This window comes from Oncorhynchus clarkii, chromosome 4 (assembly GCF_045791955.1).
Source record: "Oncorhynchus clarkii lewisi isolate Uvic-CL-2024 chromosome 4, UVic_Ocla_1.0, whole genome shotgun sequence".
NCBI classification, from domain to species: domain Eukaryota; kingdom Metazoa; phylum Chordata; class Actinopteri; order Salmoniformes; family Salmonidae; genus Oncorhynchus; species Oncorhynchus clarkii.
The window spans coordinates 20,881,890-20,905,295 of NC_092150.1; the positions used below are offsets into that span (position 1 = coordinate 20,881,890).

The 23,406-nt window shown below is 43.3% G+C and overlaps 1 protein-coding gene across 2 annotated transcripts in view; it reads left to right on the plus strand.

Moving 5' to 3' along the window:
• LOC139406578 (long-chain-fatty-acid--CoA ligase ACSBG2-like) overlaps positions 1-23,406 on the plus strand; it is a 68,898-nt gene that overhangs the window by 43,229 nt on the left and 2,263 nt on the right. For both annotated transcript variants that reach the window (XM_071149314.1, XM_071149313.1), the window contains exons 4-14: positions 8,130-8,398; positions 9,573-9,661; positions 15,352-15,472; positions 15,583-15,663; positions 17,118-17,267; positions 19,057-19,233; positions 19,806-19,987; positions 20,288-20,530; positions 20,738-20,955; positions 21,101-21,240; positions 22,475-22,721. In XM_071149314.1, the coding sequence (XP_071005415.1) occupies positions 8,130-8,398; positions 9,573-9,661; positions 15,352-15,472; positions 15,583-15,663; positions 17,118-17,267; positions 19,057-19,233; positions 19,806-19,987; positions 20,288-20,530; positions 20,738-20,955; positions 21,101-21,240; positions 22,475-22,721 (1,917 nt within the window). The remainder of the gene's footprint in view (positions 1-8,129; positions 8,399-9,572; positions 9,662-15,351; positions 15,473-15,582; positions 15,664-17,117; positions 17,268-19,056; positions 19,234-19,805; positions 19,988-20,287; positions 20,531-20,737; positions 20,956-21,100; positions 21,241-22,474; positions 22,722-23,406) is intronic.

Here is a 23,406-nt window from a genome sequence, read left to right on the forward strand (position 1 = left end):
TTATAGCACGACTAGTGAATATTTATAATGCTATTTCTGACTTCTGTTGACTCCAACATGGCAGGTATCTATATGGCTTGTTTTTGTGTCTGAGCGCTGTACTCAGATTATTGCATGGTGTGCTTTTTTTCCGTAAAGCTTTTTTGAAATCTGACACACCGGTTGCATTAACTTCTTATGGGAACCCCTCGACAATATTCAGCTGAAAAGGCAGAGAGCGAAATTAAAAATATTTGTTTGAAATATGTATTTTTCATACTTTCACAAGTGCAATACACCAAATTAAAGCTTAACTTCTTGTTAATCTACCCATCGTGTGGGTAAAAAGACTACAGCGAAAGCACACCATATGATTTTTAGGTCAGTGCCTAGTCACAAAAACACACACAGCCATATTCCAGCCAAAGAGAGGAGTCACAAAAAGCAGAAATAGATAAAATTAATCACTAACCTTTGATCTTCATCAGATGGCACTCATAGGACTTCATGTTACACAATACATGTGTGTTTTGTTCGATAAAGTTCATATTTATATCCAAAAATCTGTTTACATTGGCGCTTTATGGTCAGTAATGTTGTGCCTCGAAAACATCCGGCAAATTTTTCAGAGAGCCACATCAATTCACAGAAATACTTATAATAAACATTAAAAGATACAACTATTATGCACAGAATTATAGATATACTTCTCCTTAATGCAACCACTGTCAGATTTCAAAAAAGCTTTACGGAAAAAGCAAACCATGCAATAATCTGAGTACAGCGCTCAGACACATAAACAAGCCATGCAGATACCCGCCATGTTGTGGAGTCAGAAATAGCGTTATAAATATTCACTTACCTTTGACGATCTTCATCAGAATGCACTCCCAGGAATCCCAGTTCCACAATACATTTTTGTGTTGTTCTATAAAGTCCATTTATGTCCAAATACCTCCTTTTGTTAGCCAGTTTGGTAAACAAATCCAAACTCGCGAGGCGCGGGCAAGTCCAGGCGAAAGTTCAGACAAAGTTCAAAAAATTATATTACAGTTCGTAGAAACATGTCAAACGATGTATAGGATCAATCTTTAGGATGTTTTTAACAAATCTTCAATAATGTTCCAACCAGAGAATTCCTTTATCTTTAGAATTGCAATGGAACGCAGGTCGCTCTAACGTGTGCGTGCGTGATCAGCTCATGGCACTCTGGCAGGCCTCTGGTTGATTCAGCTCTCATTCGCCCCCAATTCACAGTAGAAGCCTCAAACAACGTTCTAAAGACTTGACATCTAATGGAAGCCATAGGAAGTGCAATATGACAACCATAGACATTGTATATTCGATAGGCAATGAGTTGAAAAACTACAAACCTCAGATTTCCCACTTCCTGGTTGGATTTTTTCTCAGGTTTTTGCCTGCCATATGAGTTCTGTTATACTCACAGACATCATTCAAACAGTTTTGGAAACTTTTGTGTTTTCTATCCAAATCTACTAATAATATGCATATCTTCGCTTCTGGGCCTGAGTAGCAGGCAGTTTACTCCAGGCACCTTATCCAAGCTACTCAATACTGCCCCCCAGCCATAAGAGGTTTTAATAAAAACAATTGAAAGGTCACCATGACAAGACAAACTATAGATAATCCCTGCCAATATTTTGAAGCCTTTCAAAGAAGTATAAAACTGAAATAGCAACAGAGAAGCGTAGAATCATGTGGCCTGGTGTTAGGCTGACCATAGAGCGCTGTGTTGTCTATGGTCAACAGCACAGAGCTGTGGGTGGAACCTTCTGGGAGTTCAGTGGGGACTGTTTATGACCAAATACTTCTTTAGTCAATAGCCACGCATGGCCATGGTACCAGCCTCAGCCAGATCCTCATGGTACTGCACTTCAGGTGGATGGAAGAGGAAGCCCCACTGATTTAAGAGCAACAGAGTGTTTACTGACCAACTGACAAATCTCAACACTTTGAAATGTGAATTTATTTATTCATTTGAAATTTGTGAATACCTTCAAGATGGGGTTTTCTAAATGCCAGAGTACACCTAATAAATATAGTTTCCATATCGTCGCTTCTGGGCCTGAGTAGCAGGCAGTTTACTCTGGGCACGCTTTTCATCCGAACGTAAAAATGCTGCCCCCTATCCCAAACAGGTTAAGGAGAAGTGGATCTATAATTCCATGGATAACACTTGTATCTTTTATCAATGTTTATTATGAGTATTTCTGTAAATTGATGTGGCTCTCTGCAAAATCACCACATGTTTTGGAACTACTGAACATAACACACCAATGTAAAATGAGATTTTTGGATATAAATATGAACTTTATAGAACAAAACATACATGTATTGTGTAACATGAAGTCCTATGGGTGTCAACTGATGAAGATCATCAACGTTTAGTGATTAATTTTATCTCTCTGCTTTTTGTGACTCCTCTAATTGGTTGGAAAATGGCTTTGTTTTTTTCTGACTAGGCACTCACCTAACATAATCGTTTGGTGTGCTTTCATCGTAAAGCCTTTTTGAAATCGGACACTGTGGTGGGATTCACAAGTTTCTTTAAAATGGTGTAAAATACTTGTATGTTTGAGGAATTTTAATAATGAGATTTCTGTTTGTATTTGGCGCCCTGCACTTTCACTGGCTGTTGTCATATCGATCCCGGTAGCGGCATTTCAGCCATAAGACTTAAGACTTACTAGGTGAGTTATAGCTTAGTCTCTCTATAGTTTGTCTCTGGCTAACCTAGCATAGCAGGCTTAAAATAATTACTTTAGGCAATGCAGTGTTTCATATATGTGGACACCCCTTCAAATGAGTGGTTTCAGCTATTTCAGCCACACCCGTTGCTGACAGGGGTGTAAAATCGAGCACACAGCCATGCAATCGCCAGCAGTAGAATGGCCCCTACTGAAGAGCTCTGACTTTCAACGTGGCACAGTCATAGGATGCCACCTTTCCGATTGCCGAGTGCTGAAGCTCGTAGAGAGGAAAAATAATCTGTCCTCTGCAACACTCACTACTGATTTCCAAACTGCCTCTGGAATTAACGTCAGCACAATAACTCTTCGTCAGGAGCTTCATGAAATGGTTCTCCATGGCCGAGCAGCCGCACACAAGCCTAAGATCACCATGCGCAATGCCAAGTGTCGGCTGGAGGGTGTAAAGTTCGCTGCTATTGGACTCTGGAGCAGTGGAAACGCGTTCTCTGGAGTGATAAATCCTGCTTCACCATCTGGCAGTCCCACAGACGAATCTGGGTTTGGCGGATGCCAGGAGAACGTTACCTGTACGAATACATAGTGCCAACTGTAAAAGTTGGTGGAGGAGAAATAATGGTCTGGGGATGTTTTTCATGGTTTGGGCTAGGCCCCTTGTTTCTAGTGAAGGGATATTTTAACGCTACAGCATACAATGATATTCTAGACAATTCTGTGCTTCTAACTTCTTGGCAACAGTTTGGGGGAGACCTTTTCCTGTTTCAGCATGACAAAGTGAGGTCCATACAGAAATGGTTTGTCAAGATCGAAGTGGAAGAACTTGACTGGCCTGCACAGAGCCCTGACCTCAACCCCATCGAACACCTTTGGGATGAATTGGACCGCCGACTGCGTGCAAGGCCTAATCACCCAACATCAGTGCCCAACCTCATGAATGGAAGCAAATGCCTGCCGCTATGTCCCAACATCTAGTGGAAAGCCTTCCCAGAAGAGTGGAGGCTTTAGCAGCAAATGGGGGACCAACGCCATAATAATGTCCAATGATTTTGGAATGAGATGTGTTTTGGCCATGTAATGTATACTGACAAAAATATTAATGCAACAATTTTTAAGATTTTAGAGTTCATGTAAGGAAATCAGTCAATTGAAATAAATTAATTAGGTCCTAATCAATGGATTTCCCATGACTGGGAATACAGATATGCATGTGTTGGTCACAGATACCGTAAAAAAAATGTAGGGTTGTGGCTCAGAACCAGTTAGTATCTGTTGTGACTACCATTTGCATCATGGGGTGGCAGGGTAGCCTAGTGGTTAGAGCGTTGGACTAGTTGCCGGAAGGTTGCAAGTTCAAATCCCCGAGCTGACAAGGTTCAAATCTGTCGTTCTGCCCCTGAACAGGCAGTTAACCCACTGTTCCATAATTCCTAGGCCGTCATTGAAAATAAGAATTTGTTCTTAACTGACTTGCCTAGTTAAATAAAGGTCAACGGCTCTTCGCATAGAGTTGATCAGGCTGTTGATTGTGACCTGTGGTGTGTTGTCCCACTCTTCAATGGCTGTGCAAAGTTGCTGGATGTTGGTGGGAACTAGAACACGATGTCATACACTACCATTCAAAAGTGTGAGGTCACTTAGAAATGTCCTTGTTTTCCATGAAATTAGTTGAAAAATGAATAGGAAATATAGTCAAGACATTGACAAGGTGGGAACAGAAATGGTTTGTCAAGATAATGATTTTTTAATTGAAATAATTGTCCTTCAAACTTTGCTTTTGTCAAAGAATCCTCCATTTGCAGCAATTACAGCCTTGCAGACCTTTTGCATTCTAGTTGTCAACTTGTTGAGGTAATCTGAAGAGATTTCACCCCATGCTTCCTGAAGCACCTCACACAAGTTGGATTGACTTGATGGGCACTTCTTACGGTCAAGCTGCTCCCACAGCAGCTCAATAGGGTTGAGAGCCGGTGACTGTGCTGGCCACTCCATTATAGACCGAATACCAGCTGACTGCTTCTTCCCTGAATAGTTATTGCGTAGTTTGGAGCTGTGCTTTGGGTCATTGTCCTGTTGTAGGTGGAAATTGGCTCCAATTAAGCACCATCCACAGGGTATGGCGTTGCAAAATGGAGTGATAGCCTTCCTTCTTCAAGATCCCTTTTACCCTGTACAAATCTCCCACTTTACCACCACCAAAGCACCCCCAGACCAACACATTGTCTCCACCATGCTTGACGGATGGCGTCAAGCACGCCTCCAGCATTTTCATTTTTTAAAATCCGTCTCACGAATGTTCTTCTTTGATCTGAACACCTCAAACTTAGATTTGTCTGTCCATAACACTTTTTTCCAGTCTTCCTCTGTCCAGTGTCAGTGTTCTTTTTCTCATCTCAATCTTGTATTTTTGTAGGCCAGTCTGAGAAATTGCTTTTTCTTTGCAACTCTGCCTAGGAGTTGCCACTTCACTGTTGATGTTGAGACTGGTGTTTTGCGGGTACTCTTTAATGAAGCTGCCAATTGAGGACTTGTGAGGCGTCTTTCTCAAACGAGACACACTAATGTACTTGTCCTCTTGCTCAGTTGTGCACCCGGGCCTCCCACTCTTTCTATTCTGGTTAGGGCCAGTTTGCGCTGTTCTGTGAAGGGGGTAGTACACAGCTTTGTACAAGATCTTCAGTTTCTTGGTAATTTCTCGCATGGAATAGCCTTAATTTCTCAGAACAATTATAGACTGATGAGTTTCAGTAGGAAGTTATTTGTTTCTGGCCAGCTGAGCCTGTAATCAAACCCACAAATGCTCCTCTTTAATTACTTGTTACTTTTATCTCTTATTCTAATCCGTTTTTTTTTTTAAAAGCACTGTCGTTTAGGGGCTCGTAAGTAAGTGTTTCACTGTAAGGTCTACTACACCTGTTGTGTTCGGCGCATGTGACTAATAAAATGTGATGCTCCAGATACTCAACTAGTCTAAAGACAGTTTTAGTGCTTCTTTAATCAGAAACAGTTTTCAGCTGTGCTAACATAATTGCAAAAGGGTTTTCTAATGATCAATTAGCTATTCCAAGTTTGTCATTTTAAAAGGCTAACACAATGTGCCATTGGATCACAGGAGGTGATGGTTGCTGATAATGGGCCTTTGTACTCGTATGTAGATATTCCATTAAAAAGCAGCCATTTCCAGCTACAATATTAGGCAACATTAACCATGTCTACAAATTTGACGTCATTTTCATGGACATATTTGCTTTTCTTTAAAAAACAAGGACATTCCTAGGTGACCCCAAACTTTTTGAACGGTAGTGTCGATTCAGAGCATCCCAAACATGCACAATGAGGGACATGTCTGAGTAAGCATGGCATTCCAGGAATTGTGTACAGGTCCTTACGACATGGAGCCGTGCATTGTCATGCTGAACACATGAGACAATGGCGGCAGATGAATGGCAGATGAATTGCACAACAATGGGCCTCAGGATCTCATGGTATCTGTGCACTCAAACTGCCATCAATAAAATGCAATTAAGTTAGTTGTCTGTAGCTTATGCCTGCTTATGCCTGTCTGTCTGTAGCTTATGTGGTCTGCGGTTGTGAGACCGGTTGGATGTGCTGCCAAATTCTCTAAAACCACTTTGGAGGCCGATTTATAGTAGAGAAATTAACATTCAGTTCTTTGGCAACAGCTCTTATGGACATTCCTGCAGTCAGCATGCCAATTGCATGCTTCCTCCAGACGTCTGTGGTGTTGTGGCAAAACTGCTTATTTTAGTGGCCTTTTTATTGTCCCCAGCACAATGTCTACATGTGTAAGGATCATGCTGTTTTAAGCTTCTTGAGATGCCACACCTGTCATGTGGATGGATTATCTTGCCAAATGAGAAGTGAGCGCTAACAGGGATGTAAAGAAATTTGTTCAGAAAATTTGAGAAATAAGCTTGTGAGTATGGAACATTTCTGGGATTTATTTCAGCTCATGAAACATTGGACCAACACTTAACAAAAATATGAACAAAACATGTAAATTGTAGTTCCCCCTACAAGAAGAGAACTGTCAATGTTCTCTTCTGCAATGTTCAACCAATCCAGTAAATGTGGAGGAGGAGTTGAGATGGCGCGTCGTCTTGTTAATATCCAAAAGCGGAAGTCGCATGACGAGGCCATTTCCCCTGAAAACCGGAATATCCGTTGAGGACTCTGCAGAGGCTCGGGTTTCTGGCTAATGGGCCCCCATTAAAAAAATAACCGGCTATAATATTTTTTTACAGAATTAACTATTGAACAGAACCATTTAACTAGCTCTGAGAGGTTCACAGTTCAGTCTCCTGCCCTGTTAGTCCCTACTAGTGGGAGCTCTCCTTGTGGGCTGCCAATGCGGTTATTGGGATCCCCTGTCTGGCCCTCCCTTGTTTTGTCTGGTGTTGGGCAGATTGGTGTCTCATACTGTGTGTGTGTGTGTGTTTGTTTACTGGCAGAAACTGGGGGCCAGGCCAGGGTCAGCACAACCCACTGCCTCTGGCTCTCCACCAACACTGCAGCAGTCCTCGTGTTCCCCCTACCAACAGTGGAGGGAACACTGTTGGTGGAGGGAACACTGGGATTTAAGACCAGAAGTCAGAGCAGCCTCCGTCATATCCCTAAAGCTAATTTCTGTGATTGTCTGTGTAAGCAGCAGGCACGCCATTCAAAGTGATTGGTTGGACTTCCTCATAGGGTTTGGGAGCCGTTTGACAGATTGATTTGCCTGCGTGTGCAGACTGGGCATTTATGCCCATCACCAATGTTCTCTCTAAGCTGCGAGTGCTCACAAAACGTGTACATTTTCTAGCAATCTTTGAAAAGTGAGTCAGGTGAACAGCTTTTATGTCTTAAATGGGGCAGTGTTTTTTTTGGGAAAGGCTTGAATAAGCTAAGCTGCCAATTGCAGGGGGTAGCACATTTTTTGTCTGCATCTTGGTAATAATGCATTTTATTTTGTAAAGTAGTTTCTTGCATCCAACACAATACATTGTTTGTCACCACCGTATCTGAGTGGCTAAACAGGTTCACGTCGAGCCCTGCATTTTTTTTTAAATGCCTACATTATGATCAAATAGCCACGGTAGCCTACTTTGCCACTGTTAAAATTAACTTAGTCGGTACAGCCTCAGTGTTCACTGTAAACATGTGTTCAGAAGTTGCACAGAATTTTCACATCTAAAGTTTGCATTCAGCAGACCTGAAATTTGCTCAGTGTCGGAAGAAATTGGATGGATCATTGCCCATCAACATAACTAAACTGTCCGGAAAGGGAAATGTCCCTCTTTTCTGAGGTGCAATCAAACGTGAGTCTAGACAATGCTCTCAAATCAAACACGCCTCTCATTCGCCTTCTCAGTTGATTTTCTTTGGTTAAAAAAAATTAAACCCCTCTCCTCTCTCCGTCAGTGAGTGCCCAGCGACCAGACTCCCTGTCCCTGGCGATGGCTGAGCCAGAGCGGTGGACGTCCAGGGGTGACGGGGAGGTGAATCTGCGGATGGGGGAGTCGGGCTTTGCAGCTGAGCCCCCAGTCACTGTAGACCAGATGTTTAAAACTGCAGTGGAGAGGTTTGGCAGCTACACCGCCCTGGGCTGGAAGGAGGGAGAACAGATGAAGACCATGAACTACCAGGAGTACTACCAGGCTTGCCGCACCGCTGCCAAGAGCTTCCTCAAGGTGAGACTAAACACACAGACCAACTGTACTTATGGAAATCAGACCATAACTGACACTACTGCTGTAAATGTGGATGTCAGAACAAAGTTGCAATAGAATACGGTAAGATAATGGTAGGAGTTGAGGGTTCCACACCGATAAGAGCTGTAAAGTATTATTATAAAACATTTTATTGGCGTAAGTGTCTCTTAGATTTCCAGTCACAACAAAGGCTTATAAACATCAGTTCCTAAAGTGAATCAAAGTATGAGAACAAGTTATTTTGGCAAGGCAACAATGTATCCTCAAACTAAATATGAAGCCAAAGCAAAAGAGAACCACTGTGGAGGATGTGGGCCCTTTTAGAAGGCTTTTGATAACTTCCCATCTCACTGATCATAGTCCACTATCCTAACTTCAGATCAGTGTGTGTTTTAACCTCGTGGTGACTGCGTCACTGTCACCAGCATGCGTAGGGTGAGATGAAATGTGGGAGGTAGAGGCAGTGTTCTGCTAGGGGCAACATCTAGATGCAGGCCACACTAGAGTGGGGTGATATGGACAAAAATCCATAACGATAAATTACCTGAATTAATGAGGTAAAGATGAATAGAACGATACGTTTATTATGTGCCCTACCATATATATTTTTTTATAATCCTTTAAACTACTACTAGTTTAATGGGACAATTGATGGCTACAAACATCAATCACCTATTTTATTTCAAAATTCACATTTCTCTAGTATAGGCTACTTATCGTGGTGAACGATATCAGCGAAATGCCTGCGATAAGTGATCGGTATGGTCGGTGTCGATCATTTTCGGTTTATCGTCCCAGGCCATGTTACTTATTGTGAAACTCCACATTATACACGAGTGAGGATTACATACACACATCTGAACCTGACTGCCTCCTACTTGGAGGGGGAGAGTCGTTCTACTCTGCATTGCCACGTAGGCAAGCAGCTGTACATTTCTTGTATAAGTATCACAATGGTGTATTTTATTACTACTCCTGTTATAAAATACCCTCTGTAGTCTATATTTGGCTTTGCTTCACCTTCCCCTTTATCTGAACTCTTATCCATAGAAAAATGAATATTAACAGGCATTATATCTGTTATGTTCCTCTTTAGGTGGCAATTTGAGATCTATGTGAAGGTCTTTTTCTCATGCAGTGTTTGTGTCCACAGCTTGGCTTGGAGCGCTACCATGGGGTTGGCATTCTGGGCTTCAACTCTGCTGAGTGGTTCATCTCTGACATTGCTGCCATTATGGCTGGGTGAGTCTCTATACTTCTGTTCACTAGGGGGTCTGACACGTTCCCTGTCATGTTAGGGTGTGATGTACAGAATGTTCCCTTCTCACTGATCTACTGTAGCCCAGTCTATTTTGTGTAGCTAAGTGACTTATGTGACTATAGCCAAAGACCTGAGATCAAAATCAAATCCAATGTTCTTCATCACATGCTTCGTAAACAGGTATGGACTATCGGTGATATACTTACTTACGGGACCTTCCCAATGATACAAAGAGAAAGAAAATAGAGAAATATTTAAAACGCTTAATAGTAGTGTGTGTATATACAGTTGAAGTCGGAAGTTGGTGTCATTAACTCCTTTTACAACCACTCCACAAATTTCTTGTCCTAACCGACATGCCAAAACTATAGTTTGGGAACATCTACTTTGTGCATGACACAAGTACTTTTTTCCAACAATTGTTTAGTCAATTATAAGTTAAATAATCTATCACAATTCCAGTGGGTCAGAAGTTCACATACTCTAATTTGACTGCCTTTAAACAGCTTGGAAAATTCCAGGAAATTATGTCATGGCTTTAGAAGCTTCTGATAGGCTAATTGACATCATTTGAGTCATTTGGAGGTGTACCCGTGGATGTATTTCAAGGCCTACCTTCAAACTTAGTGCCTCTTTGCTTGACATCATGGGAAAATCAAAAGAAATCAGCCAAGACCTCCATGTCTAGTTATTTATTGGGAGCAATTTCCAAACTCTTGAAGGTACCACGTTCATCTGTACAAATAATAGTACGCAAGTATAAGCACCATGGGACCACACAGCCGTCATACCGCTCAGGAAGGAGACGCGTTCTGTCTCAGAGATGAACGTACTTTGGTGCGAAAAGTGCAAATCAATCCCAGAACAGCAGCAAAGGACCTTGTGAAGATGCTGGAGGAAACGGGTACAAAAGTATCTATATCCACAGTAAAACGAGTCCTATATCGACATAACCTGAAAGGTCGCTCAGCAAGGAAGAAGCCACTGCTCCAAAATTTCCATTAAAAAAAGCCAGACTACGGTTTGGAACTGGACATGGGGACGAAGATTGTACTTTTGGAGAAATGTCCTCTGGTCTGATGAAACAAAAATACAACTGTTTGGGCATAATGACCATCGTTATGTTTGGAGGAAAAGGAGGAGGCTTGCAAGCCGAAGAACACCATTCCAACCGTGAAGCATGGGGTGGCAGCATCATGTTGTGGGGGTGCTTTGCTGCAGGAGGGACTGGTGCACTTTACAAAATAGATGGCATCATAAGGTGGGAAAATTATGTGTGATCTCAAGACATCAGTCAGGAAGTTAAAGCTTGGTCGCAAATGGGTCTTCCAAATGGACAATGACCCCAAGCATACTTCCAAACATCACACCTGCGCGACAAGTACAGGCTGATTGTCCTCGCAGTGGCAGACCATGTGTAACAACACCTGCACAGGATCGGTACATCCGAACATCGCACCTGCGGGACAGGTACAGGATGGCAACAACTGCCCGAGTTACACCAGGAACGCACAATCCCTCCATCAGTGCTCAGACTGTCCTCAATAGGCTGAGAGAGGCTGGATTGAGGGCTTGTTGTAAGGCAGGTCCTCACCAGACATCGCCTATGGGCACAAACTCACCGTTGCTGGACCAGTCAGAAAGTGCTCTATGACGAGTTGCGGTTTTGTCTCACCAGGGGTGATGGTCGGATTTGCGTTTATCGTCGAAGGAATGAGCATTACATCGAGGCCTGTACTCTGGAGGGGGATTGATTTGGAGGTGGAGGGTCCATCATGGTCTGGGGCGGTGTCACAGCATCATCGGACTGAGCTTGTTGTCATTGCAGGCAATCTCACCGCTGTGCGTTACAGGGAAGACATCCTCCCTCGTGGTACTGTTCCTGCAGGCTCAGACCTGTTGGATCTAGGGCCATTCCCCCCCAGAAATGTCTGAGAACTTGCAGGTGCCTTGATGGAAGAGTGGGGTAACATCTCACAGCAAGAACTGGCAAATCTGGTGCAGTCCATGAGGAGGAGATGCACTGCAGTACTTTATGCAGCTGGTGGCCACACCAGATACTGACTGACTTTTGATTTTGACCCCCCCCCCCCTCCCTTTGTTCAGTGACACATTATTCAATTTATGTTAGTCACATGTCTGTGGAACTTGTTCAGTTTGTCTCAGTTGTTGAATCTTCTGTTCATACAAATATTTATGCACATGTTAAGTTTGCTGAAAGTAAACGCAATTGACAGTGAGAGGTCGTTTCTTTTTTGAAGAGTTTATAACCAGCATCGAGCTGTAGGCCTAAGAGCGCGTCCCATTTAGTCTTAATGCGTTAACTTAGGCCTATGATTGATACAGTAGCATATATAAATCATTTTCGTTTTAAATTGAATAATTAGTCTAAACAATAAATGAATGCAACTGATTTTAGTCTGCTGTAATAAAGTTTGTTAGAACAAACTTTATTCACTCAAGTATGTTTATTTAGTGTGTACATTGTCCCAAATGGTCAGAAAAAAGATTGTAATCGAACAGCAACTGTTTGGCACACCATAGTCACGCAACTCTTGCTCCTTTTTCTTGACCTCCATAGTTTTCCACTTCTAAGTCAAATGTCTTCCACAGATCTGACTTCCCCTTTCCCTCCTGAGAAACCAGCAAACATTTGCCTGTTTTGCGCTTCTTTTTGACATCCTCCTGAGTGCACTGAGATGCATTTTGCTGTTACTGTGTTTGTAGTTTGTTACAACTAATTTATTTATGTGATTATGATAAGTGTAGGGGTTGAGGGAATGTTTTTCCTGAACAAATTAGGGATTTTTAAGTCAAAAACAAAGTAAATGGCTGACATGTTGCAGCTTCAGCACGGACAGCGCAATAAACACTTGCTGTGGTGTCTTTTCACTGCAGCCGGGAACTGTACTGAACAACAAAAATATAAACGCAACATGCAACAATTTCTTAGATTTTACTTGTGTTACAGTTCATATAAGGAAATCAGTCAATTGAAATAAATTAATTAGGCCCTAATCAATCATTTCACATGACTGGGAATACAGATACAGTGCCTTGCGAAAGTATTCGGCCCCCTTGAACTTTGCGACCTTTTGCCACATTTCAGGCTTCAAACATAAAGATATAAAACTGTATTTTTTTGTGAAGAATCAACAACAAGTGGGACACAATCATGAAGTGGAACGACATTTATTGGATATTTCAAACTTTTTTAACAAATCAAAAACTGAAAAATTGGGCGTGCAAAATTATTCAGCCCCTTTACTTTCAGTGCAGCAAACTAAATAAACATATCCAGGTGCCAGGTCAAAGTCCAGACCTGAATCCAATCGAGAATCTGTGGAAAGAACTGAAAACTGCTGTTCACAAATGCTCTCCATCCAACCTCACTGAGCTCGAGCTGTTTTGCAAGGAAGAATGGGAAAAAATGTCAGTCTCTCGATGTGCAAAACTGATAGAGACATACCCCAAGCGACTTACAGCTGTGATCGCAGCAAAAGGTGGCGCTACAAAGTATTAACTTAAGGGGGCTGAATAATTTTGCACGCCCAATTTTTCAGTTTTTGATTTGTTAAAAAAGTTTGAAATATCCAATAAATGTCGTTCCACTTCATGATTGTGTCCCACTTGTTGTTGATTCTTCACAAAAAAATACAGTTTTATATCTTTATGTTTGAAGCCTGAAATGTGGCAAAAGGTCGCAAAGTTCAAGGGGGCCGAATACTTTCGCAAGGCACTGTATGCATCTGTTGGTCACATACCTTTAAAAAAAAAAAAATGGGACTCACGATGGGCCTCAGGATCTCATCACGGTATCTCTGTGCATTCAAATTGCCATCGATAAAATGCAATTGTGTTCATGGTCCCGTAGCTTATGCCTTCCCATACCATATCTCCACCGCCACCGTTGACATCAGCAAACCGCTTGCCCACACAACGCCATACAAGTGATCTGTGGTTTTGAGGCCGGTTGGACGTACTGCCAAATTCTCTAAAATGACAGAAGCGGATTATGGTAGAGAAATTAACATTACATTTCCTGGCAACAGCTCTGGTGGACAGTCAGCATGCCAATTGCATGCTCCCTCAACTTGATACATCTGTGGCATTGTGTTGACACAACTGCAGATTTTCGTGGCCTTTATTTTTCCCCGCCCATGGTACACTTGTGTAATGATTATGCTGTTTAATCAGCTTCTTGATATGCCACACCAGTCAGGTGGATGGATTATTTTGGCTAAGAAGAAATGTTCACTAACAGGGATTTAAACAAATTTGTGCACAACATTTTAGAGAAGGAACTTTTATTTCAGATTATGGAACATGGGACCAATACTTGTTGCGTTTTTGTTCAGTGTAGTTTTGTACGATGGCGTGGTGGGCTTAATATACCAGAATTGGAGGATAATGTGTCATCGTTTAGATCTCCAGTTTGGGAACATTTTTGCTTCCCGGTAGATTACAACGACAATGGTCAGAGTTGTGGATTTTTTTTACTTAGCCTTTATTTAACATGGCAAGTCTGTTAAGAACAAATTCTTATTTGCAATGACAGCCAAACCCGGACGACGTTGGGCCAATTGTGCACCGCCCTATTGGATCCCCAATCACGGCCGGATCTGATACAGCCTGGATTCGAACCAGGGACTGTAATGACACCTCTTGCACTGAGATGCAGTGCCTTAGACCGCTGCGATAAATGTTGCCGCACTCAATGAGAATAATGCAGCTGCCAACGCCTCATATGTTCACACATTTACGCCAACATCAACCCAGTATACCGGCGCAAGACTGAAACGCATGTTACGAACTTCCCTCTTGCACCCATTTCAGCAAATGGGTAGTACCTGCTCTATATAAGCAAACCAATTCAGAAGTTTCCAATGAATTGTCCAAAGCACCCTGTTGCGCTTACTTAACAGTGATGGCCCATCACATTACCTCAGAATTGGATATGTCCCGTGTGACACACACCGCCTTTTGAGAGTCACACGTATGCATTTGGCACTGAAGAAGGCAGTGTCATGGTGCCATCGTAACCAAGTGGGAAGTTAAGACATACGACTGGGAAAAATCCACTTGAACGGCCCTCAAACTGGGGAAACTAGTCTCTCATCTTGAGCACCCACTTCTCTCACATGGTGACCTTTGTCACCTACTAAGGAAATGGCCCCTCTGACAGATTTTTCGGCAGTTAAACGCAACGTTTTGAACACTCTATAATTTGTTTACAAGCATGATGGCTGTACTTTTAGTTTATGGTTGACACTGCTTGTTGGAAATTAGCCACTCGGCATTTCTCGACGAGTTCAAATCCCATGAATGCAGGGATTTACGACGTCACAACTAGTAAATTCCCACCTCCCATATAGTTACAAACGTAGCATCAGAGTCGTAACAATCCGGTAAACAACAGACAATGCAAGGTACATTGTGAATGGCATTTTACTTTTTAAAATTTTTTTATGCAATATATATACCAAACCACAGGTTTGGTGAACCGTAACACACCTAGTACAGACTGTTCTTGGATTGTTCTTTCATGATGAGCATAACTTTATGAAATACATATTTACCTAGCAGAGTTGCCAAACCTGTCTGTGGGAAAGGAATCTTGAGTTTCATGGACCATGAATCAACATAACTCACTGTTGTCTTGTGTTGCCAGTGGGTTTGCAGTGGGTATCTACACCACCAACTCCCCAGAGGCGTGCCAGTACTTAGCAGAGAACTGCAAGGCCAACATTATCGTGGTGGAGAACCACAAACAGCTACAGAAGATCCTACAGGTAAGCACAGAGGATGGAGAGCTTTAGATTTGCTTAGATTCATCAATACATCAGGGATACCTTCATCCTTTTTTTTAACCTTAATCAGTTTATTCCTCTTTTTCCTTCAGGTTCAGGACAAGCTGCCACACATGAAAGCCATTATCCAGTACAAAGATGCACTTAAAGAGAAGAGACCAAACCTCTACACGGTATGCGTGTCAAACTATTTTGATTTCATTCGAACATTAGAAGTTGGATCAATGCCTTCTGTGCCTTTAGAAGTGTTCATAACGCACTACAGTTCCTGCTGGTTTGTTTCCCCCCCACTGTATTCTGACTAGAGGTCGGCCGATTAATCGGAATGGCCGATTTCAAGTTTTCATAACAATCGGAAATCGGTATTTTTGGGCGCCTTTTTTTAAATAGCTTTTATTTAACTAGGCAAGTCAGTTAAGAACACATTCTTATTTTCAATGACGGCCTAGGAACGGTGGGTTAACTGCCTTGTTCAGGGGCAGAACGACAGATTTTCATCTTGTCAGCTCGGGTGATTCAATCTTGAAACCTTACAGTTAACTAGTCCAACGCAATAACGACCTGCCTCTCTCTCGTTGCACTCCACAAGGAAACTGCCTGTTACGCGAATTCAGTAATCCAAGGTAAGTTGCTAGCTCGCATTAAACTTATCTTATAAAAAACAATCAATCATAATCACTAGTTAACTACACATGCTTGATGATATTACTAGATATTATCTAGCGTTTCCTGCGTTGCATACAAGTATCTAAGTATCTGACTGAGCGGTGGTAGGCAGAAGCAGGCGCGTAAACATTCATTCAAACAGCACTTTCGTGCGTTTTGCCAGCAGCTCTTCATTGTGCGTCAAGCATTGCGCTGTTTTATGACTTCAAGCCTATCAACTCCCGAGATGGGGCTGGTGTAACCGAAGTGAAATGGCTAGCTAGTTAGCGCACGCTAATAGCGTTTCAAACGTCACTTGCTCTGAGCCTTCCAGTAGTTGTTCCCCTTGCTCTGCATGGGTAACGCTGCTTCGATGGTGGCTGGGAGGAGCGAGGAGAGGGACGGAAGCTATACTGTTACACTGGCAATACTAAAGTGCCTATAAGAACATCTAATAGTCAAAGGTTAATGAAATACAAATGGTATAGAGGGAAATAGTCCTATAATAACTACAACCTAAAACTTCTTACCTGGGAATATTGAAGACTCATGTTAAAAGGAACCACCAGCTTTCATATGTTCTCATGTTCTGAGCAAGGAACTTAAGGGTAGCCTAATGGTTAGGGTGTTGGACTAGTAACCGGAAGGTTGCAAGTTCAAATCCCCAAGCTGACAAGGTACAAATCTGTCGTTCTGCCCCTGAACAGGCAGTTAACCCACTGTTCCTAGGCCGTCATTGAAAATAAGAATTTGTTCTTAACTGACTTGCCTAGTTAAATCAAATTTAAACCAAATTGAACATGTTTCATATTAAGTTAAAATAAGTGTTCATTCAGTATTGTTGTAATTGTCATTATTACAAATATTATTTTTTGAATCGCCCGATTAATCAGTATCGGCTTTTTTGGTCCTCCAATTATCGGTGTCGAAAAATCATAATCGGTCGACCTCTAATCCTGACTATCTTGTATTCTCTACACAGTGGGCGGAGTTTATGGAGCTGGGCCGTGATGAGTCCAACACTCAGCTGGATGACATCATCGCTACCCAGAAACCCAACCAGTGCTGCACACTGATCTACACATCAGGGACCACGGGGCAGCCCAAAGGAGTGATGCTCAGCCATGACAATGTGAGTGACACCCACCAGTAACATTAGACTGCCAGACGGTGAAGGTGGGCAACAGCACCTCTGCTACGCTAATCCTCAACACAGGGCCCCACAAGGGTACGTGCTTAGCCCCCTCTTATACTCCCTTTTCCCCCATGACTGCGTGGCCACGCGTGTCTCCAACTCAACCATCAAGTTTGCAAAAACACAAGTGGTAGGCCTGATTACCAACAAATACGAGACTGCCTACAGGGAGGTGGTGAGGGCCCTGGCGGAGTGGTGCCAGGAAAATAACCTCAACATCAACAAAATGAAGGAGCTGATTGTAGACTTCAGGAAACAGCTGAAGGAACATCGACTGGGCCGCAATGGCGAGGGAAAAAATATTAAAGTTCCTCGGCGGCACATTACTGACAACCTGAAATGGTCCACAGTGTTAGTTTTACCTTTATTTTTGTACCCCTTTTTCTCCCCAATTTTGTGGTATCCAATTGGTAGTTAGTCTAGTCTCATCGCTGCAACTCCCGTACGGACTCGGGAGAGGCGAAGGTCGAGAGCCGTGCGTCCTCGGAAACACAACCCAAGCCGTACTGCTTCTTGACACAATGCCCACTTAACTCCTGCGACAGTGTCGGCGTGCATTGCGCCCGGCCCGCCACAGGAGTCGCTAGTGCGCGATGGGACAAGGACATCCCTGCCGGCCAGGCCCTCCCCTAACCCGGACGACCCTGGGCCGATTGTGCGCCGCTGTGACAGAGCCTGGACTTGAAACCAGAATCTCTAGGTGGCACAGCTAGCACTGCGATGCAGTGCCTTAGACCACTGCACCACTCGGGAGGCTCCATACAGTGTGGTAAATGTGCAACAGTGCCTCTTCAACCTCAGGAGGCTGAAAATATTCTACAGATGTACCATTGAGAGCATCCTGTCGGGCTGTTTCACCACCTGGTACGGCACCTGCACCATCCACAACTGCTGGGCTTTCCAGATGGTGGCACAGTCAGCCCATGCATCACCGGGGCGCACTGCCTGCCCTCCAGGACATCTACAGCACCCGGTGTCACAGGAAAGCCAGTAAGATCATCAAGGACCTTGGCCACCTTAGCCACGGCCTCTTCACCCCGCTACCATCTAGAAGACGGTACAGGTGCCGAGAAACTGAAAAATGCCTTCGCTCTCCAGGCCATCAGACTGTTAGTCACCACTAGCCGGCCTCCACCCAGGAGCCTGCCCGGAATTTTAGTCACTGTTATTCGCTGGCTACCACCCGGTTATTCTAACCTGCACCTTAGACTGCTGCCCTATGTAAATAGTAATTGACCGCTGGTCACTTTAATAATGTTTATACAGTTTTACCCCCTTAATAATATGTATATACTGTATTCTAGTCATGGTTCATCTTATACAACTACTGCTGTACACATTTTCTATTCATATACTGTCCATAATATCAATACACCCCATCATATTTTTTTATATTTCAGACTCTGACATTGCTTATTCTAATATTTCTAATTGCTTTAGAATTTTTTTGATTTGCATTGTTAGGTGTTACAGCACCGTTGGAGCTAGGAATATAAGCATTTAGTTACACCCACGATAACATCTTCAAAATATGTGTACGTGACCAATAAAATGGCTGCACATTAGGTTCCATTGTAAAGATCTATGAGAATGATGCACTATCAGTGTTGTGATGTAAACGTGTAAAAATGTAGCCTCCTATCTATTCAAATCCACCTTTGCTCCGAGTTTACTTGTGAATGACCGGTGTTTTAATGACTGTCTCTCTCTCGCTCTCTCTTTGTAGCTGACATGGACAGCGTTCGCCGTAGGCCGCCATGTCCAGCTGACAGAAGCCACCAAGTCTCAGGAGATAGTTGTCAGCTACCTGCCTCTCAGCCACATCGCTGCTCAGATGGTGGACATCTGGGTCACCATGAAGGTTGGAGGGGCAACCTATTTCGCCCAGCCAGATGCACTGAAGGTGATGGTCTTATTCTTATTTAGAAGAGGACCTTTTCCACATTCTCCATGTGACTGAGAAGATTGTTCTGCAGTCTGTTACTCTCACTTGTCCTCCCCTTCATTTTAGATTAAACCTAGTGTAATCCAGTTAAGGGAGGCAGTTTAAGTTGAATTAATTTCCTAAGGGGGAAACATACTCACACAAGACAACTCTTTGTTTTGCAATTGATCAGTTCATTAGTGCAGTGTTTCCCAACTCTGGTCCTCAAGTAACCCCAAAAGCACACCTTTTTGTTGTTGCCTTGGACAAAAACACCTGCTTCAACTTGTCAAGCGTTTGATGATTAGTTGACATGTAGAATCAGGGGGTACGGGAAACACTGCGTTAGTGTATCTGCTGTCTGTGAAAAGGTTATTCTTAAAATAAGTGTCAGCTTTACTAAATGCACTACGTTGCAAATGCTTTTGAACAGTTGTCCTCAGGAGCTGAACTGTCTTAATGTGCTAGTGTCCGTATTACACTGCTCACACACATGCTTTGTGATTACCAACCCCTTCAGTGTGTGTGCCTCCCTTCCTGTCTGTTCTCAGGGCTCCCTGGTCAACACGATGAGAGAGGTGCGTCCCACAGCCTTTATGGGCGTACCACGCGTCTGGGAGAAAATGCAGGAGAAGATGAAGTCCGTCGGGGCCAAGTCGTCTACTGTGCGCAGGAAGGTGGCAGTCTGGGCCAAAGGAGTGGGGCTGAAGACTAACCTCAGCAAGATGAATCAGTATGTATACCAGTATGAACCAGTATGTAGCCTATTGAATAGGGTGAGGGGGATCTGTGTTCTAATTTACCTGTTGCACCACCTGTGGTTCTGACTTCTTAGTGATTTGATTTGATTTTGTTAAGGCCAATACTACTGTCACAAACATGACAGAACAGGATGAGAAGTTCTCATGCCCACACACAGTATAATAATGCTAGCACAGTATGTACAGTAGTGAACTACAGCCTGAGGTATAAAGATATAGTAAAGATGTTTGGATGTTGTATTAAACTCCTGCTTCCCCTCCTGCCTGCTCAGGAATGGAGCTATGGCAAGGACGCCTGTCAACTACCGCCTAGCCAAGAAGCTGGTGTTCAGAAAGGTCCGTAAGGCCCTGGGTCTGGACCGCTGCACCAAGTGTTACACAGGTGCCGCCCCCATCACCAAGGATACCCTGGAGTTCTTCCTCAGCCTAGACATCCCAGTGTACGAGCTGTACGGAATGAGTGAGAGCACTGGACCTCACACCATCTCTCTGCCCAATGCATTCCGCCTCACCAGGTATCTTACAGCAGATACTCTCCACACTCCCCTGAACACACAATGCCTGACATTACATATTTCCATGCTAACTTAAATTAATTAATATCACAGGCCCGAGCACATGCATACCTTGGCTTTTAGCAAGTGTATTTGCCGTCGATTTACTGTATGTTCTTCATGTATGTGATTTAAGAACTGCAAAGTTAAAGTGTTTTGTCTCCCAAGCGTTGGGAAGTTGATCCCTGGCTGTGAGACTAAGATCCACAGTCCTGACCAGGAGGGCAATGGGGAGATCTGCTTCTGGGGGCGCCACGTCTTCATGGGCTACCTAAACCAGGCCGACAAGACAGAGGACGCCCTGGACGCTGAGGGCTGGCTGCACTCTGGAGACCTGGGCAAACACGACGACAACGGCTTCCTGTTCGTCACTGGACGCATCAAAGGTACGCAGTCTTCTCTACACACTATAACCCAGAACCCAGCTTTAAACGGAAACGACTGAAGTTAGTTGAAAGCCTGTTAGTTGATGGAAGATTCCACAAGTTAGAATTATCCTAATTAAAAACCTCCGTTTCAATGCGTTCCCAGAGCTGATCATCACAGCGGGTGGAGAGAACATCCCTCCAGTGCCCATTGAAGATGCTGTGAAGGAGGCTGTGTCGCTGGTTAGCAACGCCATGCTCATTGGAGACAAGAGGAAGTTCCTCGCCATGCTGCTCACCATTAAGGTATGACCAGTTAGCTACAGCACTGTTGGTGTAAAACCAAATCCCCATTCCAACTCATACACCGTTTAACTCAAAGGTCATCTTCTAAGTTCTGACAACCATTTCTATTTAGAACAAGGTTGTTATACAGTTTACATTGTGTAACATCCTTTAGATGGCCATCTATTGCAGCCACTTCAAGAGTATCTGATAGTTGAGAAATACCATGTGTAATCAGATGCAGCCTCTGAGATTGCACAGTGCTATGTAAACTCCTTATCATGTAATCATAGGATGTGGCAAGACTGTCATAGTGGATTCCAATATTTTAGCTGAAATCACAATTCCTCTTATGTTAAGGCAAATTCTGGTGGACATTTTGTACACTGCCATTCTTTGCTGTCTGTTAAGTTCGTGTTTTAAGTATCCCTATATTTCTGTTATTACTGTGCTATCACTTGTTATTAGTATGCCTGCATGGTAGTCTCACTGGTGATGGACCTGGCCTGAGTGCAATGGCAACCATGTATTGTGGAAATACGGTTTAGTAAATGTTAAACTGGAACCTAGCCGTTGTCATTTTATGTTAACAGTATCATTGTCAGTTAACCCTTGGCCTACAATGGTCACACCCCCACGGAAGTCAATTAACATAATATAAAAATCGGTCAGTTTAAGCTATAGATGTTTTTTGCATGGACTGTGTCTCAATCCTCCGATATCTCCCTTCCGCATCTGTGGTGGAAGGTGACAGAGCTAAAGCATTGTTTGTCAGACCAGGACACATTCCGAAAATCTTCTCACAAAAACGTCTAGCGTCTTCTCGGTTTGGCCTACTAACTATTATGACCACTCCTTTGAAAGCCGAAGACTCTCACAAACACGATAGGACAGACAATTCAGAACAAACTTCCTTTAGATTTTTTTTGGGGGGACCATCTGTTCCATGTAGGGAATCTGTTAATCAAGGTGTTTCTATTGGCTAATAGCAATGCCAGATTGAATGTTTCATCCAATAATTTTATATTTTTTGATACCTTAAGGGGTCTTAAAATTCTAAATCAAATAGCTTAATGATCCATCTTAAAACAATTCCATATGTTAGCCCCCTCACCCGGCTTAGACTAGGGTTAATGGCATTGATTAATGAAACATAAAAAATGATCCATGCACAAGACAGCCTTCTAAGAAAAATGCATATGTTGTTCTTTTATCTCCTTCACTGACTAAAACTACATGTCTCTTTACCCCTCAGTGCCAGGTGAATGGAGACACTGGTGCACCTGAGGATGAGTTGACGCCAGAGGCCGTAGAGCTGTGCCGGAAGCTGGGCAGCAATGCCACGCGAGTCTCAGAGATTGCCGGCGGACGTGATCGGGTCATCCATGCTGCTATCCAGGAGGGCATCAACCGCGTGAACGAGAACGCCACCTCCAACGCCCAGCGCATCCAGAAGTGGATCATCCTAGACCAGGACTTCTCCATCACTGGGGGAGAGCTGGGTGAGGGGAGGGGGGGCTGGGGAAGACGATGTGCATGTTGGTTTAGTGCCATGTTCTTAACTGCAGTATGTTTTTTTCCCAGGTCATTACATAGGCTGGACTCTAGTTTCCATGATGTATATAGCCAATTTCAATAGAATAGTTTTTGTTGCCCTTTTCTCAGTCTATTGCAGACCATGTCATCACTGTAGTTTTCCCCACCTATCCAGTGGTGGGTGTCAATGAGCATAACAGCAGTGTACAAAACATTAACAATACCTGCTCTTTCCATGACAGACTGACCAGGTGAAGGCTATGATCCCTTATTGATGTAACTTGTTAAATCCCCTTCAATCAGTGCAGATGAAGGGGAGGTGTCAGGTTAAAGAAAGATTGAGCCAACTGAGACATGGATTGTGTGTGTGTGCCATTCAGAAAGTGAATGGGCAAGAACATTTTTAAGTGCCTTTGAAAGGGGTATGGTAGTAGGTGCCAGGTGCACAGGTTTGGGTGTGTAACGTTGCTTGTTTTTTCCACGCTCAAGTTTCCCTGTGTGGATCAAGGATGGTCCACCACCCGAAGGACATCCAGCCAACTGGATACAACTTTGGGAAGCATTGGAGTCAACATGAGCCACTATCCTTTTGGAATGCGTTCAACACCTTGTAGAGTCTGACGATTTGAGGCTGTTCTGAGGGCAAAAAGG